Genomic DNA, 13,857 nt, shown 5'->3' with positions numbered 1-13,857 from the left:
TGTTGAGGCAACACTCCCTATGACCCAAGGCAAGCATTCCTCCTCCACTGCCCTCCACGGCTCACTTCAAATTAAAAAGTCAAGGGCTTCCCTGGAAACACTCGCAACAAGTCAACGCAGTTCCCAGTGAGGAAATTCTGTAAAGGTCCCCAGTTCTAACCCAATAAGGCTGAGGCTAATTTTGACTCATGACTTATTAATCCCCATGATTGGGGTTAGGAGGACAGGCTCTGGCCCCAGTGAAGGAAAAGCACGTGCAAACACCTGTGGGCACACCCACACCCGCCTGCACACAGACACAGACAGAGGCAACATAATCAGCCTCAGCAGAATTTTGAAACTTCATTCCCAAATAGCCCGTGGAATTCAATTTCTGATATCTGAGTACATACACGGACATGCATTTTCCATTATTTGTTTAGGCGGACTATAAAACATTACTGTAGAGGAGGCACCAATTTATGAACAGGTTGCAGGCTTCAAGTTTGTTTGCTGGCTATTTGGAACTTAGAATGTGTTTTTCCCTGAAAGCAAGAGTGCTTAGGTTTTCCTGCCAACATGCATGAGCCCACTTAACCCATAATGTACTGCACTATAATACCACAAAGCGATTTTTATTCTATTCATCAGGGGTTTGCAAACTCAAATGCCTGTAGTGGCCAGATGGGCAATGTATATGAGGAGGGTCAGATCAGGAAATTAGGAAAGAGAGACACGGTGCTACTCATGCTACATCTAAAAGCGGCAGCCACACCCGAGCTCTGGCGGGTGGCTGCCAGGGGAGAAAGCATGCCCAATGCGGCAGATTGGAAGAAGCCAAAAACCAAATTTTTATGTGGAAATAGTTGGCAACTAATTTGAAAAATTTTCAACACAGTGCAGATAAAACAAAATACATCGTGGGCTGAAATTGGCCCAAGCTTGCAACCTCTGCTCAATAACGTTGCTTCTTTAGGAAAAAGTCATTTTAATTTCAACAAATCGATACCAGCAAAGTATTACCCCTATTCTGGCAAGGTGAGTGACTCTTGCAGGGCACTAGTCCCAGGTTAAGGCTCTGCCTTGCATGAGAGGCTAATGTGTCTGTGGTTCTCTCTAAGAACCCAAGGCTAATGTAGCACCCTGGCCGTAAATCTCTGCCCCCACCCAGCCCCTCACTAAGTTTAAGAACATGACCACTCCTTTCTGGCAGGCTGTGATCATTTGTTATAGGGTATGTGTAAGTTAGAACCCGCCTATAGTTTGCTTTTTTTGTGGCGGTAGTTATTATTATTGCTCTACTGTTTTGGTCTTTTTTTCTGATTATAAATGTTACATAGGTTCACTATAGCAAAGTTGGAAAATATTTCCTCCTAAAAAGTAATCACTGTTAATAATGATTTGTTCTTTTCAATCTTTTCCTTTTTCAAAATTTTTTCACGTTATGCAAGTATAGTGGGTAGAATGAAACCCCCTCCCCAAATATAGGTGTCCATGTCCTAATCTCTGTACCCTGTGAATGTGACCTTATTTGGAGAAGGGTCTTTGCAGATACAATGAAGTTAACGATGTTGAAATCATCCTGGATTATCTGGGTGGGTCCAAAAATACAATAACAAGTGTTTTTATAAGAGATATACAGACAGAAGAGGAGGAAGTAATGTGACCATTACTTCCAGAGATTGGAAGGCAGAGATTGGGGTGATGTGGCCACAAGTCAAGGAGTGCCAGCAGACCCCAGCAGCTGGAAAAGACAAGGAACAGATTCTCCCCTGGAGCCTTTGGAGAGAGCATGGTCTCACCAGATTTCAGATTTCTGGCTTCCAGGACTGTGAAAGAGTAAATTTCTGTTTTACCAAGTTTGTGATAATTTGTTATCATAGCCCTAGGAAATTAAAACAAGTAATATATGAATAAATGTTCAATGTAATTAATCAACAATACAGGATTATATAAAGTAAAAATGGTGGGAGTCTCTTACATGCTACACAAATCCCACTCTATTCCCCGCAAATAATAACTATTTGCTAATAACCCTTCTAGGCCTTTTCCTAGACACTTAAAACATACACGCACACACACACACAAACATATGACACAAATATGTTTATAAAAAATAAATATGTTTATAAAATTTTGTGTGCTTTTAAATAAATGAGATCATAGTATTCTGCTGCTTGCTCTTTTTTAAATTCAATATTTCTAGGGGATATTTGCATATCTGAATATAAAGATCTGCCTTATCCACCTCATTGACTGAAGTATATTCTAAGGACATAGCCTATGTCATTGTTTTCACTGATCCTAAATTTATCAAGGTAACAATATTACAGTGATAAATTAAAGTTGACTCTTCCTTGGCTACAATTGAAGCTATTCCCCACCCCTTTCAATTTAGACATTAAAATCTCTCTAAGGGCCGGCCCGTGGCTCACACGGGAGAGTGTGGTGCTGTTAACACCAAGGCCACGGGTTCGGATCCTATATAGGGATGGCCGGTTTGCTCACTGGCTGAGTGTGGTGCTGACAACACCAAGTCAAGGGTTAAGATCCCCTTACTGATCATCTTAAAAAAAAAAATAAAAATCTCTCTATATGTGTGGCCATCATTTTCAGTTCACCAAATATTTCTGGCTCTCCGCCTTCTGCCTTTTGAATTGGGTATGACCAACTGACTTGCTCTGGCTAGAGATATGTGAGCAGAAGTCACTGGTGTCATTTCCAACTGGGGGCTTTAAGAGCAAGTGCACAGTTTGCCTCCTTCTTTTTCCCCTGCCAAGCAATTGTGGAAGCACTGAAAGGGAGCCCCCATCAGCTTAGGTCTCTTGATGAGCACCACAGAACAGAGGGACATATAGTGTGAGCAAGAAATAAAACTTGGTTGCTTTAAACCATTGAGATTTGAGGGCTTTTTGTTACTGCAGCATAACCCAACCAATCATAACTTATTAAAATATATATAATATGTTATATATAATATATATATACATATATATTCCTATTTTTCTAAAACTGAAGAAAGCTTAAGATAAGCGCCTTGAAAGAGAAAAGTGTGGTTTATTATGGCCTGTTCCATATTAATCAACATTATTAACAATACACTTTTACTTCCTATTTAGTCATTTTTCCTTTTCCCTAAGGTGAACTTAGCACCAGTGGAAATGAAAACCATGTTTTCAATATCACGAATATCGCATTAGCTACAAATCAATAAATATGATTGGTGGATATGTGGGCTCATAGCATTACCTTAAAGTCTAGTAAACGTCATCATGTTCTGCATCTATTAATGAGGCAATGTGTTTGAGGATATTTTCTACAGTTTCATGTACATTTGAAATAACGGCGCTCTGCAGGCTCGAAGAACACCCCTTCTCTCCTGCTTCTGGATAAGGGAATTGGCAGATGCTGTTAGCTTTGGGGAAGGAGGAAGTGTTGTTCTCTGATCAATAGTGATGCCTCAAGCTGATTAAAGAACATTGTTTGTAGAACTGGAAGGGGATCAAAATGCCTTCAGTTCTCCTAGTCAGAAAAGATAAGGCCTTGAAGGCTGAAATGGTAAACAAAACAAGAGCCTCATGGTCAGTGAAAGATATCTAAGATTCTAGTGCTTTCTCTTGAGAGCAAAAGAATATTTTTTAATGATATCTCTTAAATACCACATGTTCTCACTTATTGGTGGGAGCTAAAAATTAATATATAAATTCACACACACACACACACACACAAAAAAACGGGGGGGGAGAAGATATAACAACCACAATTATTTGAAGTTGATATGACAAGCAAACAGAAAGGACATTGTTGGGGGGGAGGGGGGGAGGGAGAAGGGAGGGAGGTTTTGGTGATGGGGAGCAATAATCAGCCACAATGTATATCGACAAAATAAAATTTTTAAAAAATTAATTAATTAATTAATTTTTTAAAAAATGATATCTCTTAAAATGTCAGACTCAATAGGAAAAAAATGAAAAGCCCCCTACATCCCCCCACCCAAACACTGCAATCAGAGAAGTTTCCTTAATCACGACTCTGACCCCTTCACGGTTCTACATGGAACAAGGGCAGCAAATACTGGCAGCCTCCCATGCTCGCCGGCCTGATCATGGCAGCCAGCCACACAATGGAGACCTCTGATGATGATGACATTTTAAATTCTTAATTCAAATCTTCAAAAAATGCCAGGCCTCCTATCACCTGTCATACAGCCTCATTGCTCTTAGGTAGAAACTGAGGGGTGGAACAAAGCAGAATGTTCTTACCCACAACACCCCCCCGACTTATTGCCCTCTCCAGGCTGATCTTGTGTTAACAAAAGGGGCTGGACCCTGTGCAAGGATTCCTGAGTGATTTCTGGGCCTGGTGTAAATCAGCGCAGTCTAAGATAAACAGAATGCCAGCTAATGTATATTGGTGGAGTTTTCACCCCTCAACTTGAACTGAGGCAGCATTATCCATCCATCATTCATTTATTTTTTGCCTAGCCTCTGGATTACTGGCCTGGTTCTCCTATTCCTTTTTTAAGAGCATTATTTATACTGCACTCAAGTACTTAACAAATACCAAAATCTTAAATATAATTTATTGAACTCGAGTGTTTATTATTAATCAGTACGGTAGGCAGAATTCTTTTTTTTTTTTTTTTTTAAGATGACTGGTAAAGGAATCTTAACTCTTGACTTGGTGTTGTCAGCACCACACTCTCTGAAGTGAGTGAACCAGCCATCCCTATATGGGATCCGAACCCATGGCCTTGGTATTATCAGCACCACACTCTCCTGAGTGAGCCACAAGCCGGCCCTGGTAGGCAGAATTCTGAGATGGCTCCCAAGATTCCTGTGCCCCAGTGTATACACACTTTCTCCCAGTTATTCAGTCTAATCTAGGTACTGCTGTGAAGGGATTTTGTAGATGTAATTAAGGTCCCAAATCAACTGACCTTAACATTGGAGATTATCCTCAGTGGGCCTGACCCAATCAGTTGAGTTCTTAAAGGGACTGTCTTCTGATGAAAGAGATCGGAAGTGTGAGAGGGTATATGGAGGGGCCTCATGGCAAGGAACTGCAGGTGGGCTCTAGGTACTTAGAGCACTCAGACTAATAGACACCAAGAGAACTGGGGCCTCAGTCCTACAACCACAGGGAGCTGAATTCTGCCAACCACCACGTGAACTTGAAAGAACACCCTAAGCTCCAGAAAGGATCACAGCCCAATCAACATCTTTTCAGTCTTGTGAGACCCTGAGCACAGAATCTAACTTGGCCCTACACAGACTTCTGACCTACAGAAACCGTGAGATAATAAATGATGTGCATTTTAAGCTGCTTAGTGTGTAGTAATTAGTAATGTAGCAACAGAAATCTATACAAGCAGATATAGCATATTTGCTCTGGCCTAATGTGTAAAGAAAGTTGTCCAAGTGTGATTTAAAATTTTGATCCTCATTCTTCTTCCTTAAGAACCAGATACAAAAGCACAGTTTAATATGTCTTTTATTTTATTTATTAAATAATAAAAGTTAAATTGAAAAGTTTCATACCTTGTCTATATTTATCCCAAACCTGGAAGTTTAGGATCATTGCTAAGTATTCCTCATTCTGTTTCCCATTTCTGTGTAACCTTTCCTCTGTAACTACAGTCATGCATCGCTTAGCGATGGGTATATGTTCTGAGAAATACTTACACAAACATAGATGATACAGCATACTACATACTTGTAATCTTATGGGACCACTGCTGTATATGTGGTCTGTCACTGATGAAACGTTATTATGCGGTGCATGACTGTAACAAAGTTTTAGAATTCATAGTCTATCAATACAAGATGCAAAATGAGTTTCATTTTCACAAATCCAAATATATGCAGTAACAAAATGGCAAAATAAACAGAAAAAAAGCAAAGAAAAACGCCATGTAATACATTCATTCTATGAAACAACTATACACCATGACTGGTAATAATAATCCTACATGATGATGAAAACTTAATTTCATCAAGTAACATCAATACCAAAAAATTAAACAAGAAACTGTAATGTTTCTATTTTGGAATTGTAAATGGCCATCCACATAACTGAATTTTCTTCTAGTCTGCTTCAAGACTCAAAGGATTTTATTTTTCTTTGCTGTATTAATCAATGAAGCTTAGTTAATTAATTTTGGAGCATCTGGACCTTTGAGCTCCTTGAATAAAGATATTGTTAAAATATTAAGGCTTCATTTGTTTGTCTCAAGTATTTGGACGCATTTTAACAGCAGTATGTGAAAAGCCAAGTTTCCACTAATAAGATAACACCAGTACAGAGGGAACTTCAGTGGCGGCACTCAAAAAAAAAAAAAAAAAAAAAAAAAAAAATCAATGAAACAGCGCCTCTTACTGGAGAAGGGCAAAATTATCTGTAGGTTAACAGTACAGTAAAATTCTTGCCTAGATACACATTGGTAAGCGCAAAATGATTTTCTCTTAAAAAAAATTAGAACTAAGCAAAACATTTTAGAGTAATCATTGCAAAGTGGATTATGTGTATTCACAGGGTGTTTAGAAAGCCAAATGGGAGCCATTGTGTCTGCTGGGAGAAGTGAAAATCAAGGATTAACAGCCTTTAACATATAGGAAATTAAATTATCCCTAATACAAGGAGCAGAGTAATCTCAGCGGCCCTTAGTCCTCCAATAACTCTTCCACTAAGACGGAGTACAAATGAAAGCAAGATGATTCTTTAGATAAATGGGATAATTTTAGATATTTAGAACGACTGATTCAATAGTATTGATAACCAGCAACATCTGTCCTGCTAGCCATATTTTACGGTTGGAATCACTAAGGCTCAGGGAAGTGAGGTAAGCGGTAGGGTCAACACTTGAATGTCATTGTTTCCAATTCTGTAACCTTGTTCATCCAAGGTCCACCATATAGAATGTACCCCATTCTATAACTCTTGTCCTTTACTAGCTGAAAGGTGGCACAGCTAAGTCATTACTGTGTGAATTCTGTAGCCAAACTGCTTGGATTCAAAGTCTGGCTTTGTCACATGTTGAGTGTGTGGCCTGGGGCAATCACTTCAGTCTTTCTCTCCTTCAGTTTCCAGGCCTGTAAAAATGTAGTTGGTTACAGTAGCACAGTCCAGGCACTGTTTTGAGGAAGTGTTTAGAGTAGTAAGCTAGTTGTAGTTAGCTAATACTAAATAGATGGATAAACCCTTCAAAGAGTTGCAAATTGGAAGTTATATTTAAAGACTCTTAGGATACACACCAGCTATCAACAATGGTAATTTACTCAGGAGGAGTAGACTTCAGATGGAAACAGAACTTTAACATTTTTACTTAGCATAATTCAGTATTGTTTGAATGTGTTGTAAAACATGTTGTCCCATTGTAATTTTATTTATTTTTATTATTTTATTATTTTTTTTTAAAGATGCCCTGTAAGGGGATCTTAACCCTTGACTTGGTGTTGTCAGCACTACGCTATCCCAAGTGAGCGAACCGGCCATCCCTATATAGGGATCCAAATCTGTGGCCTTGGTGTTATCAGCACCTCACTCTCCCAAGTGAGCCACGGGCCGGCCCTCTATTGTAATTTTAAATAAATAAATGCAGAATATTTCAAAGCTTGCTTCTATAATCCACTCTAGCCGTTGGAACTCACTTCTGGAATTTCTTTTGTGCATTTAACTTACCTGTCCTCTTAGTCCTTTGTAAAGATGTCCCACTTTCCTTAGGCTAACCTTTTGATGAGACCTTTTGTTATAAGAGTGTCTGCCATGGACTTCGAAATGGGTAAGGAAAGGACCTTTTCACCCCTGTACAACCTACCAGGGCAGACCTTTTTTTTTTCTTCCTTTTTCTAGCAGCTGGCTGGTACAGGGATTTGAACCCTTGAACCTGGTGTTGCAAGGACATGCTCTATCCAACTGAGCTATACAGCCAGCCTCAATGACACCTTTTGATTATAACCTAGTAGTTGCTGATGTCTGTACTTCCAGCGCACACTTGCAAGAAGGCTGCAATGCTACAAACTCCTCGGCAGCGTGAGCACACTGGTGTTCAGCCCAAAGAAGATTGAAGTCATGCACCAAGGAAACTTAGCCATAGTCAGAGATTTCCATAAGCAACAGAGTGCTGAAAGCTGTCACAGCATCTGCTATTTGGGCAACAGGTTGTCCATCTACACCTAGATTGACAAGGAAAGGGAAAACTGAAAAGAGAAGCAAGCCGCCAGGCATCCTTTCCAGTGCAGCCCTGCTCCATAGCCCAGACTGATCCAGAACACTACAGATCACTGATGCCCTCCCACCTCCTGGAGGATTGTACAATTTAAAACTGCTGTAGAAATCCTTGAGAAGCTTCATGAGAACGTTTAATATCTAGTGAGGGATTTTTGAACAAATAGCTCTGCAACTCTTTGACAAGTTCTTTAGTCTCCTTTGTGAAGTGGGGGTGTAAGTCAGGGCAATGCTAGCTGCTATAACAGAAGTTTATTTCTCTCTTACAAGAGTCCACTGTGGATGCTCCTGGATGGGAGGAGGCAATGCTCGGCTCTGCACAGTCCTTCAGGGACCCAAGTTATTAGGGAGTCTGCCATCTTTAATGCTGGCTTCCAAGATCTCCTGGGCATTGTCATCCAGTCAGTGGAACAGGAAAGAGGTGCATGCATGGGTGGTATATATGGGCCAGGCCTTGAAAGGTGCCATTACATTCTGCCAGCTAGAACTTAGTCATAAGGCCACAACTATCTATCTGCCAGGGAAGCTAGGAAATGTGGTTCATCTGTGTGCCCACAGAAAAAGAGGAAATGGATTTGGTGAACAGGGAGCCAGTCTCTGCCATAAGAAGTCACATATTTACCTTGAAGGATTGTGATAGGATTAGAGATGGATTTGATGATGTATGCTTGGCTTATTGGCTCATAGCCGAGGAGGGGGATACACTGATTGTAAAAAGAGATGAGTAGTAGGATACCAGAAAAAGCAGAAACCAGATAATGGGGCTGAGTTGGAATAGTCATAAGCAACAACGGTTAAGGGATAGCAGAGCAGACACTCATTTAGGGATAAGAGGTTTGAGTTGGGACAGTCACTAATATGGTTACCAAAAGGTTTTGGTTCTCTGCCTTTGGGCAGTGAGGTAGGAATGCACTTCCTGTCCCACCCATCTGCATTGTTAGGTGTGTGGTCATGTGACTAGTCCTGGCCAACAGGTGGAAGTGATTCAGGTCACTTCTGGACTGAGCTTTTAATTGCTGGTGTGAGGATCTCCTGAGGGCTCTTTTCCCTTTGCCAATGGCCAGAGTGTTGCAGAGAGGGCCTGTTCCATTAGCCTGTGTCCTGGAGAAAGACAGAGAGTGGAGCCTCTTGGTACTCATGCAACATCTTATTTATTTTTTTTAAAGATGGTAAGGGGATCTTAACACTTGACTTGGTGTTGTCAGCACCGCGCTCTCCCAAGTGAGCTAACCGGCCATCCCTATATAGGGATCCGAACCAAAGGCCTTGGTGTTATTAGCACCGCACTCTCTCAAGTGAGCCACGGGCCGGCCCTCAACATCTTATTTTTAACTTGTATATTACTGCGGCATAAACTAGCTTATTCTTACTGATATAGACAGGCAAGAGGAATCAGATGGCATGTGAGGCAAACAAACAAACCAACCAACAAAGGCACTCTTGTCCATTTTAGATCATCAGATCTAAGAACTAAGGGATCATGCTTTTCAAAACATGATTTGTACATTATTGTCACAAGGCAAACAAAGCAAATTCTTGATGGGCCTTGGATTATTTAAAACACTGATGAGCCAAGTTTCAATAGAACCCCAGACACATTCTTCCTTAAAAGATCATTTGTCCCAATTTGGAGAAAGTTTAAAGCTACAAAGTGCTAAAAAGAGATGTTAAGGGAAGATTAGGACTGTATCAAATTGATGCTCTCCCTTCCCCCCATATAATCAGAATAATCAGAAGTAAGAGAAAAATGAAAATAGTAGAGTGTTGGAGGGGATTGTGGGCAGTTGGCTGAAGCATTTTTATTCAGGGGACAAATTTGGCTACTTGCCTGTCCTCTGGGATCTCTAGAACTGACCTCCTGAATTAGGGAGGGCCTCCCGCACTGCTGATTGCCTGACCGCCCTCCTTGCACTCTGTCCTGTGGACCAGCTCTGTGCTGTTTTCCTAATTGGTGCAGTTCCGTCTTGGATATCATTCACGTCATTCACACTGCATGGTAACTTGACATAGAAGCATAATGAGTGAGGGACTGCGGCCCTTTTTACTGTGTCCCCTAGACTGAAATGAGAGATCCTACAGGGCATCACAGCATCATACGAAGCTCTGATGTACCCAGCCAGTTGGTTGAGCTGCCTACTACAGCTCACCACATAGACTATAAACTCTTTAGAAGCAGGACCTATATTTTACTCATCTGTGAATAGCACGGTTATTACTTAAGAGCTTGCTTTGGATTCAGCCACATTCTGGCTTGAATATTGAGTCCACCACTTAATAACTGGGTAACCTTGGCTGGCCACCTAACCTCCCTTGCCCTATTTCATAGTCTGTAAAATAGAGCTAATAATGCCCCACTCCTTCGCCTTGTGAAAATCAAATGGGACACTTGTATGTGCAGCTGCTGGTGCAGCTCAAAAGTCTTTCGAGTGCTTGGAAGAATAGTGGGTTCTATCCAGCCCTGGGTGTGTGATCTCAGAAGAGACTGTGAGTGAGCCTCCTTACCGAGAACTACCAACAAGTACGTTGTGACTGTATCAACGGCAGTTTTAAGGAAAGTTCCTTTGCCAGAGGCTGCAAATACTATAATTTTGGGGTTGAACCGTGTTTACCTCAAGGAAAGGGGCTGGTTTTCATTTTACCAGCATTAATTTCTACATGCATTTAAAAATACATGAAATGTAAAATAAAGATGACTTTCCTAAGGGAAAAAAGTGTTGGGCTGACGGGTTGCCTGGCTTATTTGCCGAATTTTTAGCTCTTTTACAGATAGCAAGAGCAACGAACAGAGAACACTAATAATTACTTCATATTAAAACGGCAGCCCCATTTCCATACGGACCTGGGGGTAGAAACAAAATATGATAATCCTTCACAGTTGCACCAAACCTTTCTTCGTAGGACTTTTTTTTTTTTTTGTAGGATCCGAACCCGTGGCCTTGGTGTTATCAGCACCGCACTCTACCGAGTGAGCCAAGGGCCGGCCTTCTTCGTAGGACTTTTAAACCAGCTTCCGCATAGCATCCTAACCTTCTTAAGTCTTTCTGGGGAATTGCTTCCACCCCTCCCTGACCCCAGGCAATTGCCGGATGGGACGATCCTTAGGCGGGGGAGGAAAAGACCGGGGGTGGGGGATGGGCGGAGGGGGTCTCCGGCCTCAACCCCGAGGCGCCGGCAGTGGCCCGGCCCAGCGTGGAAGCAGGCCGGCCGGGCGCCGAGGACCGAGGGGCGGGCCCGAAGCCGCGGCCTCGCCTCCACCCGCGCCGCGCCGCGCCCGCCGCTTTCCCGGCTGCTCGGGGCGGCCTCGCGCGGTCGGTATCTCTGCCGGGCGGAGCGCCGCCGCCATGCTGCAGAAGCGGGAGAAGGTGCTGCTCCTGCGGACCTTCCAGGGCCGGACGCTGCGGATCGTGCGGGAGCACTACCTGCGGCCCAGCGTGCCCTGCAACAGCCCGCTCTGTCCGCAGCCCTCCGCCTGCCGCAACGGTCAGCGCCGGGCCCGGGAGCGAGGGCGGCCGGGGCGGAGTGCGGGGAGCCGGGCGGGAGCGAAGGCGGCCGGGGCCGGAGCGGAAGAGCGCGGCCCGAAGGTGGAGCGCGAGGCGGCAGTGGCGCCGGCTCCGAGGCCCAGTAGCCTCCGCCCGCCCCCGGGCGTCGCCTCTAGCCCTACGGCGGGTCGGGAGCGAGCGGCCTGGTCCGCTGCTTCTGGGGCGCCCCCCGAGGGACTCCCCGCCTGCTCCGCCCGATCCAATGGAAGGGCGGGAGAGACAGGCGCCCGCACGGCCCGGAGGCCCGGTGATTCGGGCTTTCAGGGCGGCCTGAGGGCGCAGGGACCTGCCGCTTCCTGTCCCCAGCCTCGCGTGGCGGTGAGGAGGGGAGGTCCGGAGCTGGAACCCTTTATTGAGAGGCTGCCGGTGGCCTGGTCCGCGGCCCGGGGAGCTGCTGCTGCGCACCTGCCTTTGCCGGCTTTGCTCCCAGCAAACGTGGCCTGGCCGCACTGGTGCCTCGACGTGCATCCGGTGCACGGCCCTCATCACTGTGGGATTTGTGACTTATTTGGGGCCTCATTGTAGAGGAAGGTCATGGGAAAGTTGGATTTGGGACTGCTGTACCCCACACCTTCCCCCACTTCGTTTCTGGGTGGCAAGGGTGGCGGATTTAACGATGAAGGTTACTGTTTGTTTTCCCATGGTGGGAGATGAGCATGGGGGTCCTTCTCAGCGAATGTTTGGAAACCTCAGCTTCTGGTTAGACTTCAGTTGCAGCGTGGCTGGCCAGCTCCCTCAGCCGCGAGCTGGCTGGAAACCGTAGCACTGGCCATTCGTTGCACTGAGCATCTTTTCTAGTCAATTCAGTCTTTCTGGCCCTTGGAGACTTCTGAGTATGTTCAGAAGCTTGACACAGAACCGACTTGCAATTGCTGGGCATACACAGAGGTTAACATATATTTTGGCGTGCTCCACTTAAATGTGAGTGTATGTTAATGATGACAACGCAGAAATATTCAGATTATGCTGAAAATATGTTTGTTTTTAAAATAGCCATTCTCTCCTGCATCACTGGCAACAGCATAAACCACGTTGAGCTTGTATTTATCACAGCTTCCAAAAAAACGAAGGTGCTGAATTTACCTGAACTTTGAGTCTCTACCCGGGTAGATTTGTCTTGTCTTTTAAAAACTTCTCAGTGGAGTTAAGACTGGAAGTTATTTTGCATACCGGGGCACCATAACATTGAAATAGTTATAAACCAGGTTGAAAACGTCTGATCTCTTACATTTTGGATTATATTTCAGATGGGAAACTCCTGTCTAGTGATGTGACTCATTATGTGATCCCAGATTGGAAAGTTGTTCAAGATTACCTTGAGATCCTTGAATTTCCTGAGTTGAAGGGAATTATTTTCATGCAAACGGCTTGTCAAGCTGTGCAGCATCAAAGAGGCAGGAGGTATCTGTTTTGCATTTATTTATTTATGGCACGGATTTTTCCCCCCTTAGGAAAGGTCCCTTGCGGGAGGGGGAGGGGAGGGATATATTATTTTGTCAGAAAGGACTTTTTGAACTAATTTGGTATTCTTTGTGCTAATGCAGAATGCAGTTAACATTATTTTATATTTCTGCTTCGACACCTGGCCCAAAGATCTGACTGTAGATCAATAAACTGCAGTGTCCCCAGTATGTGGTTATTTAAGATTCTAGTGTGAATTGGCTTTTGGTTTGCATTTTTATAGCAGCAGTGTTATTACTTCTTTCTTGTTGATAATGTATGTTATTTAATCTTCTTCTTTATAGATATATTGTTTCAGAAGTGTACATTATTTTCTTGGAAAAAGAGTACTTGATTTTTACATTTTAGACTCCTTTATTATGGATGCAAATCGTACTTGTGATGATTTATTCAATGAAATCGGAAATAGCTTGTTTTAATTTTAGATTACTAGTGTAACTACCAGCCTTAGTAATTGTATTTGCTAAACAAAGGATTTCTAATTAAACCAGTCTAAAAGACTTGCCTTGTGCCTAAATGAAGAATAGTTGTTCACCTTTTAAAGAAAATACTCTAAAACAAATGGGTTTGCTTAATTTAATGTTGAGAAAAGGTTTATGATTTGAACTTCATGCTGTATGGAAATAGCACATTAGAATTACATATCCAACCT

At 43.1% G+C, this 13,857-nt stretch overlaps 1 protein-coding gene across 3 annotated transcripts in view; it reads left to right on the top strand.

Annotated features, from left to right (window-relative positions):
• Positions 1-11,364: 11,364 nt before the first annotated feature.
• DIS3L (DIS3 like exosome 3'-5' exoribonuclease) overlaps positions 11,365-13,857 on the top strand; it is a 32,272-nt gene continuing 29,779 nt past the window's right edge. For 2 of the 3 annotated variants that reach the window (XM_063088877.1, XM_063088876.1), the window contains exons 1-2: positions 11,366-11,685; positions 12,992-13,145. In XM_063088877.1, coding sequence (XP_062944947.1) covers positions 11,547-11,685; positions 12,992-13,145 — 293 coding nt within the window. In that variant the 5' untranslated portion in view covers positions 11,366-11,546. Of the gene's footprint in view, positions 11,686-12,991; positions 13,146-13,857 lie in introns of all 3 variants that reach the window. The other variant, XM_063088875.1, reaches the window with a different exon arrangement.

Source organism: Cynocephalus volans, chromosome 3, assembly GCF_027409185.1.
Source record: "Cynocephalus volans isolate mCynVol1 chromosome 3, mCynVol1.pri, whole genome shotgun sequence".
Lineage (NCBI taxonomy): Eukaryota > Metazoa > Chordata > Mammalia > Dermoptera > Cynocephalidae > Cynocephalus > Cynocephalus volans.
The sequence above is the reverse complement of the archived record's forward strand: the minus strand, read 5'-3'. Positions and strand labels throughout refer to the sequence as shown.